General features: G+C 38.8%; 1 protein-coding gene across 1 annotated transcript in view; it reads left to right on the forward strand.

Moving 5' to 3' along the window:
- Positions 70-16,914, forward strand: part of RORB (RAR related orphan receptor B) — a 149,824-nt gene continuing 132,979 nt past the window's right edge. Inside the window, exon 1 of the mRNA XM_021381267.1 lies at positions 70-524. Within this exon, the coding sequence (XP_021236942.1) occupies positions 518-524 (7 nt within the window). The 5' untranslated portion in view covers positions 70-517. The remainder of the gene's footprint in view (positions 525-16,914) is intronic.

Genomic DNA, 16,914 nt, shown 5'->3' on the forward strand with positions numbered 1-16,914 from the left:
GCCGGCGGCGCCGCCCGCCCCCCGCTATAAGCCGCTCGGCCGCGTCTTCCCTTGGTCTTTCTCCCGCTCTGCGCTGAGTCCCTGTCGCTACGCGGTGGAAATCCGCACCGGGGAGCTGCTGAGGGGGCGCGGGTGTCATGTGAAAGCGCACATGCTCCGCCAGCCCTGCAGCCCTCCTCGCTTTTCTTCCTCCTCTTTTTCCTGTCTGTCTGTGTTTGTGTGTTTTCCTTTATTTTTAACGTAACTCAGTTCCTTCCCCCTCCCCTGCCTGTCGACAGCCAGCCGCGGCACCGCCGAACCCCGCCGAGCTCCGCGGAGGGCGGGCGGGCGAGGAGCGCGCCCGGCGGCGGGCAGCCCGCGGAGCCGCGCCCCGCGGAGCCGCCTGGGAGGGATGGTTTTCCCGACAGAGCAGAGCCGCGGCGGCTGCCGCCTCCGCGGGTGCTGAGACGGGATTTTCGTGGTGCGGTTCCCGGGCTCCCAGCTTCATGACTGCGCGGAGCGGGGATTCGCCAACACCATGCGAGGTAAGCGGGCCGGCGGAGGGAGATTGGGTCTCTGCTGAGGAGGGGGGCCGGGGAGGAGGCTTTGTGAGAGGCGGAGGCCCGGGGCAGAAAGTTGGTGGGTCGCGCCTCCCCGGCCAGCGTGGCTGCGGGGCGTGCGCTGCTCGCAGCCGCGGGGTCAGCCCGAAGTGCTCTCCGTGGGCACCGCGCGAGAAGAAGCGCGGCGCCGCCCTGGGCCGCAGAGGGCAGGGAGGAAGGGAAGTGATGGGCGATGTGTGCGCCTTGAAGCCCTCCCCCCCTTCCCCCCTCTCCAAACCGTCCCCGTGACTCCGACGAGCGCGCTCTCCCGCTGCAGAGTCCGAACCGCAGGGCCCGCCTGCCCCTTGGTCGCGGTTCGCTGCTCGCAAGGGGAGCTGTTCCCCCTCCCCTTCCAAAAAGTTGTTCTCCGGACTTTTCATGGCTTCGCGCGGCTCCTCAGGCGGTGCCTCCTCGGGGACTGCTGATGGGACGCGGAGAAAGCGCCTCCCGGGACCCCCTCACTCTGCCCGCAGTTTTCCTCTGTGGTTCCCCGAGCGAGAGCCTCCTGCGCAGCCCCGTTCCGTCCCCGTCTCTCATTCCCCTTGCCGAGGGCAGCCAGAACCTCATCCTCTGCACGGAGGAGCGCAAAGCATCCCCATAGCTGGGGTCACTCCAGGCACGGGGCGTTCGTGCGGAAGGGCCGCAGGGGCCGGGGGGCTGCGTGCTGCGTCCCCCACTCCGGACCTGTCGTGGGGGACTGTTGTTTCCCCGAGTCTCAGGGACAGGCTCTTCGTGACCCTTTTTCATGGATCAAACGAGCAGAGGTGGGATGAACAGCCCCGCGTACCCGCGGGAGTCACGCACCTCCTCCGCCTCCGTCCTTCTGTCCAGTTGCATGCCTCGCCCCACGGGCGATAATGGGGCGCAAAGTGGGCTTCCTCGGTGTATGCGGCCGGACGAGGACAGCTCACGAGGAGCCGAACGCACTCGCGAGTGACAGCCCCGTGGTGTGCACATTCTGTGTAATGATCAGGGGCGAAGATGCTAGGAACAACTTATAGATAGGATTTCATCTTGCACGTTATCCACTCCTTCAGCTGCACGCGCGAGCAGAGTTAACAACCACGCGTGTCTGATTTTTCTTAATAGAAACTGTAACTTCGATGTTTAGTGCAGAGAAACAAAAAAGCTCTTTCCCTCCCCTTTCCAAGAAAAGAGGGTGTGCGCTTTAGAGTATCTGGCATGAACTTGCTAAACAGTATTTCTTTCATAAGAGCAGCAGGAAACTAAGAGGAAAAAAACTCAAATCTGTATACTCCCCCCCCCCCCCCCCCATTGCAGCTTTTTTTTTTTTTTTTTTTTTCTTCCTTTTTTTAAATGACGTGCCTCCAGTATGAGCAGAGCCAGTCCGTGGGTCTTGAGTTTCTTTTGAAACGTGCTCATCCGCTCTCCGTGGGAGCAGCCCCACTTCTTGTGTTGCCTCGGCCTCCTTCCCACCATGCTGCAGGCCAAGCGGTGTCCTTGTTTTTCTGATGCTTTCCTTCGCAAGAAGCGGGGAGCAGGACCGCAGCACACCTGGAGGCACCTCCCCACAGGGCTGCGCTGCACTGTCCACAGCAGTCCGTACAGAAGGATGGTGCTGTAGCTTGAAGGGTGCGTGTTTGCGTCTGCATTTTGCTTAGGCTTGGGAACATATGGGTGGGGAGAAGAAAAGGTGTCAGGGTGGAGGGGAGAGAGAGCAAGCAGTCAACTTTCAGCCTTGTGCAGAAGTCGCTGTTGTAAAATACCTCTTTAGTCACTGACTACTTCATCACTTCTCTCATCAAGATGAGAGCAGTGCTTTACACCCCATGAAATGGACAAGAACACTGTATGCTAATAGAATATCTGTCCATCGCATTTGTGGCTTGCCAAATAAATGAAATAAATATCGTAATAAATAGATTCTGAGCTTCTGTAAATTAATGCTTTTAGACAGCTATAAACATCTTTGCTAAGGGTTTAATGAATGAGTTTAGTTGTTAGACTCGCTGTTGGGTCTGGAGGAAGAAGCACTCTTGTATGATCGAGGTTTTCACCCAGGCTTTCCTGGCCAGGCTGTGATCTCTCCAAGCAGCAGCTGATGCTCCCAGCCCAAGAAGCTGGGGGTGTGCAGGCATTGCTGCGGTCGCTTATCGGCTCCACATTGGAGATAGAGGCCGAAGAGCTGCCCAAAAGGTCCATCCTGTGCTACCCACTGCCTGCTGCACACCAGGCACTGGGCAGGGGCTGCCGCCATCCCATCCTCTGGTAGCACCGCTAATGCTGTGACACTGCATTTATGGTCACGTCGTATTCAGAATGATGACCCTCTCCTCTAACTCTGGCTTACATTCTTCTGAGGAAGCACAAACATGCTGATTTGCAGCTAAACAACGGTCTGGTGCAGGAGGCTGAGCACTCGACCTGCTGGTGCTGTTGTGGTCAGACCAGGTCCCTGTCTCTCCCTCTGAACCAGGAATGGAAACGTAGGAAGTTGGTGGCTTTGCCTCTATAAATGTAGGATGTAGATTTAAAAAAAAAAAATTTGCAACGGCCTTCCCATCCATCCTACTCCCCTCAAAATCTTGTGAGGGGCTAAGGAGTGTAGAAAATTTATGAAAAACATCTCATTTGTGCAGTTAAAGCTGTTAAGTTAGTGAATGATTTACGTAATTCAGCTGAGATGCAAACATATAGTTAACAAGTTGCTAAAAATTATTTCAAATTGCCTAATATGGGCACTTGTTACCTGTATGCACATAAAAACAGTATGTGATCACAATAATTTGGTCTGTGAAAGTGATATTAAAACAATCGCATGGAGTAGCCCTTTTATTGAAGTAGTATTCAAGCTTTTCAGAAAAGCTTGAAGCTATTTCAGAATCTTGCAAAAGAGTTTTATATTTCAAAGTGGAACTCAACACCCCAAAGCCAAGGTGTCTGGAGAAGTTTTTCTGTGTAGCTTGCTTATGTTGGTGTCAGGACTGAAAAATGATACAGATTACATAATGTTATAGAGTTATTCTGTTTTCCTAACATCCCTGAAATATTTATAAGCAACTAGGAAAGCATGAATCAAACAAAACCTATCTGCAGTATTGCTAAGAGAGGTTATTAAGTAACATATACTGATAGTCTGGACAACTGAGAAATATGTAAGTTCCCCTTAATTTAATAGAGGAGTGCAGGAAATCTTGATATAATCATTAAGGCAAATGAATCTGTTTCAGAAGTTATTCCAGGAATAAGAAATGCAGCCAAATTTGGAACAGATAGCATGATTGTCCAAAAAAGTACCAATGAAGAAATGAGAAAGATGCACTGACTATTTAAAGCAAATGTGGTAAAATGGAAGCAGTGCTGATTTTTGACAGACTTAGTACCCTACCCCATGACACCAAAACCTATTTGTCATCACAGCATGGTGCACCCGACTGGTACTTACCTGAAGAACATTATTTGACTTCACTGAGACTCCTTGAAATGTAATGGAAATGAAGTTTCTGGTGTTAGGCCTTTGCAGGTCAATTTTTAATAAGTGTCAGTAAATGCTTAGAAAATAACGAGTCAGTAACGAACTGGTACTACGTTACATGGTAGAAAATACAAACATCTATTTTTCATATAGAGTCACAGATCTCTGTTTGGAATAAACAAGTCTGAAGCATGAAAGTCTATTTATACTTCTGTAATGCTTGATGTTGAATTACATTACATTTAGATTCCAAAAGGGTGTTGTGCATTTATATTTCTTTGTTTATATTTCATTGTTGTATCATGCTAGAGTGTTTGGGTGGGGGGAGGGAGAGCATATTGAAGCTTCTTTATATACAACCATCTATCTGTTTCGTTATCTTAGGAATTTTTACTTTAAAAAATTAGAAAAAAATATTTTCTAATGCTAAAATGAGTTTTGATTACTAGAAATCTGGTGACCTGTATGTAGTATGGTGATTAATTTTAAAACTATAAAGATATAGCATGTGTTAGCTGGAAATAACTTCTCTTTTTGTGATACAGAAAATGTCTGACATGCACTATTGGCCTCTTACAAATAAATACAGCGATCAACAATAAATCGGTATAATTTACCCCTTTAACAATTCAGTCACGGTTATGTTAAAAGATTACTTGATTTGTCTTTTGTGATTTAAGATACATCAATATGGGGGAAAATATATTGGAAACAAAAAATAGGTATGTTTTGAGTAAATCGGATGTCAGAATTTCTGATTAAAATGCAATACCTAGTGGAATGCCTGTAGGGTGTTATCATGGATACTGCAATATGCGTATTAAGAAATGCGTGGATGAAGTATATCTTCAACAGCACTGCGTGTTATTAAGCAGTTTGAGGAACTAGGATCCACGGTGGTAAGGACACTGGTCGCCTGACACAGGAAAGCAAAATCAAAGGAGTGAGTGATTCCCAAGCTATCCAGGAAATTGTTTTCCTTCCTCTGAAATAATGTGACAAATTCACAAACAAGGACTGTGCTATGAAATTGAAGAATGCATGCTTTGTAGCTGAAGACAAAAGAAGCACACAGGAGTAAATATTGATTGAACTAATCATCAGATGAATAGGAATGAGCTTTACCAGTGCACCATTATAATGGGTTATGTTAACTAGCACTTTTGTAGCCCATATGCTGCCCTTTCAACCCACAACCCTATCTATTGGGCACTTAATGAGGGAAGCCACAGGTGTTATAACGGCATTTATGGTAAATCAGGCTAAATAGTTGAGTTGCATAAGTAACTGTATGTAGATTTAGAAGAAAAAAAACCTGTTAAAATACTCAAGCACTATACAGAATCAGGAGATAACAATCGTGCATTAGTATTGTGCGTTGTTTTACACTTTAAAGTCCTTAATCTCTTGATGTTGAGCTTAGTAATAAACCTGTTAAATTAACTTCAACCAGAGTGTAAATTTTATAGAACCTGATACATTTGAATTTAAAATCAGTTTCTTTAAAGAGTAATTTTAACAGCTTTGAGCATTTAGCACAGTTGGGGCTTTCCATAATGACTTTCATAGACAAACTATAGATGTCAAAATGTTGTTCCCTGTGCTTTGTGTTTATAAAGTTCAGTGCTGTTTTTCCTTCAGATTCTGTTTGCAGTCTGGGCAAAGTCTGTAGTGCAGCTTTGAGAATAAGCCATCAGGCGGTGTCACTGAGGGTGGCAGACAGAGGGTGCATTTTTAGATTGTGCCATTTTCCTGTTTGTTTCTAATATTCCTTTCATAAGTATATTCAAAACCCCGTTTATGCTTGGGATTGAGAATAAAACACAGCTATGATCATGGCTGATTATCATTTAACTGAGGAATGCTCGCTCACTGAGTGGTCCTGTGGATGAGAAGTACGGCCCTCTGTATTTCTGCTGTCTCTGTGTATGCCGGAGCTATATTTTTTAAAGAAATACTCATGCTTAACTTTGCCAGACACATTCGGCTGGAAATTTATGCAAACAGAATGACAGCTGTTTCTGCCTCTGATACAAGTATATAAGCTAATTCAGTTTGACATAAATGTGGTTATTATGATGTTGATGATGAATTATTTTGATGAATTGGCAATTACAATGCATCTATAGAATTTTTAAGGAAGATCAACGGCTTTACTACTGCACAAAAATGCAGTACATTTTAAAAATCATATGTTTATCTGGAATTTAATCATGTACATTTAAAACTAAAACCCACATACTCATTAAAGAGTAAACATCAAGCAACTGTGGTTGCTTGACAATCTCATTTTGAAAGAGTTTTTCTGTTATCATGGGCCTTGTTTATGCAAGCAGTTCAGTTAGATTTGATGGGAGCTAGACACATAAATAGGGCAAGCTAAATTTGAGCCTGTTTGTTCTGTGTCCCTTTGAAACCCACTGTTTTGTAATTGTAAAATAATAATAATAATAATAATGAATCATTAGAAAGGTTTAGTGATTGTTTCCCTGGCATCTCCATAAAATGAACTTCTACTCTTAACTACCTTGATCTCCTTGGTGCTCAAATATAGCTGTTGGCTCGGCTGGAAATCTGTATTTGCTGGAAAGAGATGTCAGTAAATATGCTACTTGTTTTCTAAGCTAATGCTGAAGTATAAAAAAGTATTTCAAAACATCATTTTCTAACCAATTGTTAATAAATCACTTTAATTGCTATGTTTATTCTGAACACAGCGCTGCTGCTGGCTTAAAAAAAAGGCTTAATTCTATGTAAGAGAATACATACATTCATCATATATTTAGGCAAGAATATGCTATATGAGATAACGAACATTTTAGCATGTCTAAAAAAAGTAGTATAGTTTAAAATTAGTTTTTATGATTATTACAAAGTCAGTCTTTAATGCATTTTCTCCTCATAGAAGGGGTAGTATTCCAGTTAATTCATTCCCCTTAGTTTTACATGATCACTTCGAAAGTTTCCTGAACAAAACAAGAAAATCTTCATATCAAAATTTATCTTCAAGATTTTTGTCTCTGCTTTGTTAATCTAAGAATGACTTTGTTCTTCAGTGTAACACTTCCAAACAAGACATACTTTCTCATTGCATTTAATTTTTCCAATCTTTAAGGCAATCCTTTACACTAAAAATGTATTTAACTTTATTACAAATAATATGAATTATGAGTTTTTTTCAGTGTAGGTGTTCACAGAGGGGAAGAAAAATTAGATCAAAAGAAGACAAAGAAGTTCTAAAATTGCAGTTCAATGTGCTGTCAAAAGAATGAGCTGTCAAGGGGGTAGCATACTATGTTTTGGAGGAGGATAATTTTGGTCTCAGATGAAATTATTGTTCTCCTAAAATAAACTTAAAGCATAAAAAATGAAGACAAGGCTGTTTATAAATAAATAACACTTAAATTACCATTTCTATTATGATAGGAGGTTAAGTGCAATAGGCTTTATCCAATTGAGTAGTTGAGGGGAGGGTATATATTCAGCATATGTTACACATTGAAGAATGACTGGAAACTACAGACTCCTCCCCGGAGTCAGTGGCATGTTCCTGTTAGCTACCTGAGTGAAAAGTATGGAACAAATCATTTTCTGAAAGATTTTTTGGTACTGAGAATCTTTCCTGGAGAAGATCATCAATATATTAATATATGAACTTAATATATTAGCTCTCTCTCTCTATATATATATATATAAAATGAACAGCATTTGGTGAAAATGTTTCTTAAAGAAATTTGTCTGTATTGTCTTCTCTTTCCTTCTTGACAAATATGCTGTTTTACTAGATGATAAACTGCTTCCCGTAAACTTCTTAAATTAAGGGCCTGCCAGAGGAGTCCTTTGGAAAACTGCTTTTTGCCACATTGCTAGCAACTCTTTCCGTTATCACTTTTATACTTCAACAGTGCAGCACTGATTTTGTTTCCGAAAGCAAGATGGAAAAAACTGAAAGCAAATGTTACATTTCAGATCCCAACTGAGTAGTGAAACAGGTGCCTTATTGTTTCTTTTTATATTTGTCTGTCTGGAAGAAGAATGAAGCAGCAAAGTGGCTATGAAAACGCATTGCTTACTTCAACATTTGGGGGATTTTGCACAATATTTGTGCAAAGAATAGAGTCAATAAATAACTGGAGTTGGCTGAAAGAAAGGAGAGACCATGCACAGAAATTGAGTCCAGATATTCATATAGGGTGGGAACACAGAAATGAACAAATGTAGCACAGTCTAGTGGCACAGAGAAGCAATGGCACTAGAGAAGTGTATTAATTAATAAGGCACAGCACCATTCAGTCATCCAACTTTTGTGAAGAGAGGAAACTTTAGTTTTGGAGAAAGTTCCAATGATGATCAAGCAGAGCTTATTTTAGTTTGTTTAGATATTTATACTCAAACTGTCATTATTTTATTTCAATGTATTTGTAAAAAATTTTGCAAGAGCATGTTGTTAGCAGTCTGACAGCAAACCAGTCTTCCCTTCGCCTCTTATGACATAACCCATTCACTTTATATCAGTACATGTAGAAATGTGCTACAAGAAAGATCAGCTGCACTTTTAAACCTTATTATCTTTATATTATTATCTTAATAATATTTATTATATGTATCAACTATAATTGTGGGAAATTTGCATTTTAAATTAATGTTACTATATATTGGAAAATTCAAAAGAAGCAACATCTTTGTTAATCTTATTCAAAAGTCTGTGTCTTCTAAATAACCTAAAGTTACACCTAGAATCTTAAGATAGAATGCCCTAAAGCCACATACAGAACAGATTACATTTATTTTATTGGGATACACTTTACTGAGGACTCACGATTGTAGATATATGCTGGTTTCTCCCTAACCATATCTGATTTTGGAAAATTCTTATTCTATTAATCTGTCAAATGATTAAGCAGGAAGATTAAAACAATGTCAGTAAATATCAAGAATTTTTCATTAACACCCATTCAAAATAATTCAAGCCATGGATTGTTCAATAGCTTAAAAAACGTTAACACCTCTGCACTACTATGTGTTTATGAAATTAAATTCTTTATTGTTGTGGATTGAAAATAAAGCCTTTATTAGTATTTCTGCAGCTGCTGCTATGTCAAAGATGAAATTTCAAAAGTAACTGGAAGCTACTGTCCATAACTTAATTCATAATTAATTTAAACAAAATCTTCTGTAAGACTGTGTGTGGGATATCTACTTAAACATTTTGAGAAGCAGTGATTATCACACAAAGATTTCTTGAGAAATTGTTCATATATGTGTTTCAAGGAAATACACTTTATGGTGTATGTACACATCAGAAGAGTAAAGTCTCTCTGCAGAGTTGAGTTGTAGTTGATCCAAGCTGTATCTTTAATTTTGAAACATAATTCCCTACAGACTTAGCTCAAACATTTTGCTATAAACCTAATGGGCTAATATGGCACATTGGTTATTTACAGTCTAACGATTTAGATGACGGAGCTAAACAATAACATCACCTTGAGTTCAGAGGACAAGAGGGAAGAGAACTTGCACAATTATATTTCATGGCCCTATACAGAAGTTCCTTTCTTCTGTTTATTATTTGATTGGAGCTTGCCAAAATTCCAGTATTTAATTTTGTAAAAAATCAAATGCTTTTGTTATGAGCATCTGAACCAAGATGTGTTCTAAATCAGCAATTGCTACAATCTCTAGTGTTCTGTCCTTCACAGCACTCCCACTAAATAAGACTTTTTGCAGCATGTCATTTTCAGGCCTCAGCAGAATATGGGGCAGAAACACTATGTCAATTGCATCGTAAAACTGAAGGAGAAAAATATATGATTTCAAGAGGGAATTTAAACAAGTGCAAGACAAGATGAGAAGAAAGAAGGGAAAAAAAAACCACTTCAAAATTACGCTGTTTCAAAAAAAGGATAGTGACCTGGAAGAAAAATTTTGAAATGTGAAGGAAAAGTATATGAAAAGGAAGGATGAGGAGAAGGTTGGTTTGACTTGGTTTGTTTTGTGGAGATCTGGGTGTGATGAGAACAGTCCCAATCTTCGAAGTACTGGTCTCCTCAATTTCCACTTGTTGGAGGCTGAGTTAACTACAGTGGGCATAATTTTAGAAATAAAGAAAGAGAGAAGTGGGACTAATAGAAAGAGTAAAATAAAAAAAAAATTGAATACACGATATGAATGTATTCCCTGTACTGCTTCTATTACTTGGTGTTGCATTTATATTTGTTGTCATAGGACTTCAATCTATTTGGCATTCAGCTAAATGCTAACATTAGAAATCCACTCCCATTCATTTCACTATGTATATCCCGAGCTCTGCTACTCAAGAGTGTTAGAAGTTGGAACGTCACATACACAGTTATGTAAGTTGTCTGTAAGAGCTTGGCATTCACTGTGTTTCAGCCAAGTTAGTCATTTGCAAAATTAAAATGTCATTTACAAAATACATCCAAACCTGATCTTTTAAAACTCTTGATCAAAGCAAATGTGTTTGCTTGTTCGTTTTGTGTTTTTTTCCTAGCTTTCATGTATTTTTCTGTCTCTCATTCTTACTCTATTTTTTCAGCTACTGTAGTTAAAAAGCAGTACTCACAGAAAGCTCCTTGACACTAAGTTTCATTCTTGTTAGTTCATTAGATCATGATACATGTCCCTGTAGTACAGAATGTTTTGCCCCTTTCACTCTTTTTTTTTTCCTTAAAGAAAGGTGTTTTTTTTTTTTTTTTTTTTTTTTTTTTTTTTTTTTTTTTTTTTTTTTTTTGTCTGGGATATGCTGTAGGAATGAAATAAAGAACCTATTATAACCTGACTTGGGCACATCTCCATCATGTACCTCTATTACATTTGTGTGCCTGTAGCCTTGGAGATAGAAGAGGTGCCTGAGAGATGAATCTCTGCTTCCCTTGTGTACTGCCTGGTTGCCAGCATCTGCTCTTTCTCTTGCATGGTAAAAGAATTTGCCTGTGTCTTTGATGGTTTTGGTTACTGTGTGTTTTTTGGAGTTGTGTTTTTGGTTTGGTTTTTTTCTTTTTTCTTTCTTTTTTTTTTTTTTGAGAAAACATTCTACTACACCTACTTCTTCTAATAGGCTTTTTGAGACAGTGTAAACATGTAATGCTGAAGAGATAATGTCCTGCCAAATAACAGCAAAATATTTTTAAATTATATTTAAATAGAAACAATGCTTTTAAATCCTTTCTCCATGCTCAGAAAATAAAGAGAAACCAAGAATGCTGTTATGATGCTCTCCATTTTTCCAAGACCAGGGTGGTTTTTTAAGTATCTGCCCCTGATTTTCTTTCCCTTCTGTAGCAACCCTGCAGAGTTCATTACAGAAGCAAATGATCACAGAATTCTCTATACTACGAAAAGGAAATCTGAATTTTCGGAAAACTACTCTGGTAGTGTAGGAGTTTCATTTACATGAATTCTCTGCTTTCCCACCTCCCCCCCGTAGTTTTCTGTAAGTCCTAAGCATAAAACAGGCAGAGAGCCAAGCTGTCATCTGTTAACATCTATTTCATCCATTCTCAGGATCAGCTGAGCTAAAGAAGGTTATATGTCTCAGAGAAAAGTCTTTATGCTGGTATTGAAATGTTTGGGAATGCATCAGATTTTGACCCAGTGTTAACCTACATTATCTTTTGGGCAGAAATGAGCAATGGGATAAAATCATTTCAAAAAAGGAAATGCTATTAAATGCATATTGCAATTTTTCATAATGTATCAAAGGAAATACTTCTATTTTTCTATTAAGAATAACATAAATTCTTTATGAATTATTTTTAAGTAATGAAGTTATTTCTGTAAAAATGGTGATCACTGTCTAAATGTCGACAATTATGTTATTTTATGGACTACCAAATCATCATAAATTTTTTACTTACTTTAGGGAGACAAGTGAAAAAGTTTTATATTTTAGATGTGTGTATAGATTGATTCATATTTTATGAGGGAATGGGTGACATTTTGATATGTTCATGCATAAGATGGTTCAAAAACTCCTTAATAAAAAGACTGTTAAAGAATTAAAGCATTTGAGTATATTTTATATGTAAAATAAATAAAATTTTACCATTTTTTGAATTTAAAAAATCATTAGTTTTCACTAGATGTGTTCACATATAAGCATACAAATTTACTTTAAATGTCTATGTATTTTTACAGTCTACAGTGAGGAGGAAAAAGAGGAAATAATATACCATTTTCCGGTACTGTTTGCTCTAAGAGTCATTTGAATGTATGATTATGGGTTTTGATTTTCACTGCAGTTGCATTTTTAGAACTTTAGATTTTATATGCAGTATTAATATTAATCCACACATCCACTGAGTTATTTGTTGCTTTAGTATGTCTCACAGTCTTGTAGTCTTGGTGCTTCTTCTCTTCAGGAGCTGCTTTTATCACAAGTAGAGTTTTATTGGCAAACGAAAAAGAAATGGCCAACAGGAAGAAGATCCTTCTGTACTGTGCTGCTTAGAAAGGCAGGTTGAAGATAAGCTTGTATCTGTCCACACTAGAGCTGCCTATAATTACACATATGAATGAATAGTTTTTGTAGTGATGTTTGTCAACTCTATGTACAAGACAGCCAATATATGGTGTAATTTTGTGTCATTTGTTTTCTTCCCAACATGTCTGTTTCTTCCTACTTGAAGGTAATAGTTCCCTTTCTATTGTGGAGACAGTCAGCATCTTTATTCCATAAAGTAAATAACTTTGCTTTTTACAATAAAGTGCAATGGAATTTTGTCAAATTGGTTAAATTGAAACTTTTGCAAGGATTTTTCTAAGGCAGAGAGTGCTATCTATGCCTTCACGTGTGATGTATTCTTCACTAGCAAAGGTTTCCAGATTGATAGCTCTTCTGTAAGTTGCAAAGATTTAAAACCTGTTATAGAAGTGTTATTTTTTTCATTTGAATAGCTGCATGGATGTAACAAAAGTCTTTGTCGGGTTGATCTTGTTAGGTGCAGATGAGATCCCAGGAGCCAAACTGGCCACGACACAGAGGCTGTCTCTCTCCCATGTCATTTCACTATTGTGCCTCAACACTGACCTTGAAAGACCCTTTTCCTGTGGCCGTTATAACCTTGGTCTTGCTACTGACAGTGTCAACAGGGGTGCCAATTAGTGCTTTGCGGTGGGTTTTGTTTTTCTGTTTTATGAACAAAGTCCATTGAGGCCTGCATTGAGACCACCAGCTTACTTCAAGCAGGCCACCAAGTGCCATGGCATTTTTATTTTGTTCTGTCACTAACCGACCTGGTGTTGAACCTACATCTGTAATCTGTTTATAGGCTCTGTATCTATCATTAATTCTAAATCATTTCACTTGCTAAGTGTGAAACTAAGAGAAGATGTTTGTCTCTGAAGTACAGTATGTTAACATAGTATTATACATAGCAAATATGAAAAACAGTTCAAGTTGCTTCTTGTGGTTAGAGTTTGAGTTTGCTTTTACAAACTTCAAAAATTTTTATCAGAACTCTAAAGAATTTGCCAGACACAGAAAGAGAACACAGCAGGAATGAAAGAAGCATTTAAATTTTGTATCAGATAAAGAGAATCCGATGTGCTACAATAAACTTTGCAATCTAATATACAAACATGAGACTCTCTGTGTTACGGACTTCTCATAAGCAGTCATGGTATATTTTCTAGTTACAGGGGCATTTCCATCAAAAATATTTAAACCTATTCAGACATATTCCAGACTCTTAAAGTTTCAGTGATAGAAAATTGAGCTGAAAAATAGAGTTGTGCATAAGCATTGCAGGAAGCCTAGGATTATAAATCAGTTGTTCTGAAACATTATTCTGTATTTTTCTGTCAGTACTAAAGTTAGTTCAAAGGAATCCTTTTTAGATGTATGTCAGGAAGGTTTTCTCAATGTCCAGTTGAAGTTGTGATCATAAATCTCCATTTAATCTGTAATAGCAAATTTCAAGTAATATATATGTGTCTGTATGTTAGACTTTTCAACTGAATACAACATTCCTTTTTTTATGTTTCCACAGTACATTTAATATTTTAAAACTTTAAAATATTTCTGTTTTTTCATAGCCATTGTGGGGTATTTTTTCATTTTTTTCTTTCCCTCTCCATGAAATCTCTGATCTCCAGTAATGAGACATTTTTATAATTGTCTATACCTTTTAATCCTGTGGTGTTAAGTAAATGTTAGAATTTTATTATTAGCTACAGTAGACTGGGAATCACAAGGAGAGCAGAACTGACTTGTTATTAAGTCATAATAAGGCTGCAGATTGGACCGTGCATGTATACTCTTAGAATAGCTGTCTTGATACTGAAAAAAAGTCTGTTTATTTTGAATCTATATATCTCTGAAGAACCTGTAGCAGGAATTATATATGAGGGCTGCTCTGAACATACTGTCTCCTATTTTATCAGATTTGCCCACAGTATCAGAGGCGGATGCTAGTGGCATGACAGTAGAGGTCGAACCCCTCCACCAGTATTCCACTACATTTTGTTGCTGTGTAACATATGGCAGCAGAGGGGCAGTATGACAAAACTGCATCTGACGTGGAAGTACGTATGAAGCAAAAGTGTGGAATAGAATTCCTCCATGAATAAAAATTGTCACCCATTGACATTCATTGTTGCTTGCTGAATGTTAATGGAGACCAAACAGTGGATGTGAGCACAGTGAGGCGGTGGGTGGTGTATTGCAGCAATGGTAACAGCGACAGTGGTGCACCTCCGCTGGTGCCAGTTTTTCTGAATGTGGCATGCAGGCTCTGGTTCTTTGCTGACAAAAATGCATAGCAAATGATGGTGAATGTTGAAAAATAGTGTTTTGTAGCTGAGAAATTTTTTTTCTATCGAATAGTGCTATTGTGCTTTTTGTACCTCTTGTAGTTTCCATGGAAATAAAGAAGAGGCATTACTTTTGGAGCTACCTACATAAATGCTGGAACAGCTTAGCACATTGTGCCAGAAAAGGTTTTTATCCCAGTTGAGTAAATTCAACTGTCTACACATCTGAGAATGAGAAGGCCATAAGGAGGAAGGACAAATGTATGAGTGTGAGGGACTTCATGAAGAGAAGGGGTGAAAATATCTGTGTTAGAGATGAGAGAACTGGAGGATGGAGACACTTTAGTCTCTCCTTTAGGTACATCTCCATCCTGAGTATATGTACTTCCATTACGATGGACTACAAGAGATCTTTGTTTAGTGGTGCAGTGCCTCTGAGACCTAATTTAGCTTTTATAGGAAATTCAAAAAGAGACAGAACGAACAAGAGAGACCAGAACAAAGATATGAGTTTGCACTGTGAATATTGATACTTATGTTGCTTCTGTAAATTCTCAAAAAGAAATTCTCTTAGAAAATGCTGACTTAGCCTTTCTGCTAGAGGAAGACTGAACTTTAGTGATGAACATTATTCCATTATTCAGCTTTGATAATGAAGGAACGGTACAAATGTGTGTTCTAGGGCAGCATGGTTTTGTTACTTTTGAATAACAGCTACAAAGCCATTAAAGTCAAGCAAAAATGCATCAAAAATTAATTAAAATTTGCTTTTGAAATTGCATCTTTTGATTGAGTCACACTGTTTGAAGCGCATATTGGATCTTATTTGGAGAATATCATAAAAACTTTCTCAGAAGTCTCAAAACCTAATGTGTGACATTTGTTATTTCTTCATTTGAATGAGTTTACTTCCTTTGAGAGCTCTGAATGGCTTTGCTTTCTTCTGGCATGTAATTTTGTAAAGGTCATCTTAATCCTCCAAAATGAATTTGGAGCCACCATGATGGGTTTGGATCTATTTTCCCCTATACTTTACAAGGCTATCTTTTCATCAGGAATGGAGTAGTGTCATGTGCTCACATAACTCCATGAATGTTAGTCAGTAGGACCAATTTCCGTGGAGTCTTGACATCAAAGCCCTGTTTTGCCACACTACAGATGTGCCTTTTGAGTATCACTTTGTACAAAGTGAAACAAATTCAGATGTTGGGAAATTTTTTTGGAGTAATGTATGTTTCTGTTATCAACACAAAAATGTTGCTTTGACATACAGTGTTATGAACAGCTGTGAAAATATGTTTTAGGCTAAAATGAGATAAATGAGATGAAATGAAGTGAATCGCCTATTAGTTGATTTAACTTTAGGTTTTATTGGTACTTTTTTTTCTTTTGCTAATCCATTTGTCCCACAGGTTCATGTTTTACTTGAACATTTCGTTCAAAGAGTATTTGATAAATAAAAAATAAGCTTGTCAACATACATGAAAAGCTGATTTGAGTCATCTCAAAAACATACACTTAAAAGCGCATACTTTTAAGGAATTCATATTTATACTTTATTTATCATCTAATTTTGACTGGCTTCCTGTTTCTTCTCTGAAGAGCACTCACTGGTAAATATCCTACTTCCATAAACTCATGGCCACAGAGGCAATCACTAGTTTATGTCATATTACTTAGCTGAAACTTGTTGCTCTTGTTGCTAGGCAGCTCAATTTACACCAACCAATAAATTTGTATAGTTTTCTTTAGCAGCAGAATTCAATTAAAGGTCTGGAAATGTAACTGATTTCTTCAGCTGCTCAGTTTGGTAGTGAAAGGAAAGGCATCGAGAACAGTTCTACACAAAAGTTTGATCACTTAAAGTTTTCTATACTGAATTCAGTATGAGTAAAAATATTTAAAAAACTAAATACATTGTGTTTCTGTTTTCTAGTTGTCACGGTATTGTCTAAGGGTCTGCGTCCGTGACAAGGGGGACAGGCCCGAAAGAAAAAAAACGAGAGAAGAGAAAGGAAAGAAAAAAAAATTGCCGGCGATAAGAGCCAGCCCCCGGGCGGTCCGGCGGCTAAAGCGGCAGAGAAGCCGCGGAGCCGCAACCTGGGAAGAGGGGGACCCGTAGACGGA

The sequence above is a fragment of the Numida meleagris genome, chromosome Z, assembly GCF_002078875.1.
Source record: "Numida meleagris isolate 19003 breed g44 Domestic line chromosome Z, NumMel1.0, whole genome shotgun sequence".
Lineage (NCBI taxonomy): Eukaryota > Metazoa > Chordata > Aves > Galliformes > Numididae > Numida > Numida meleagris.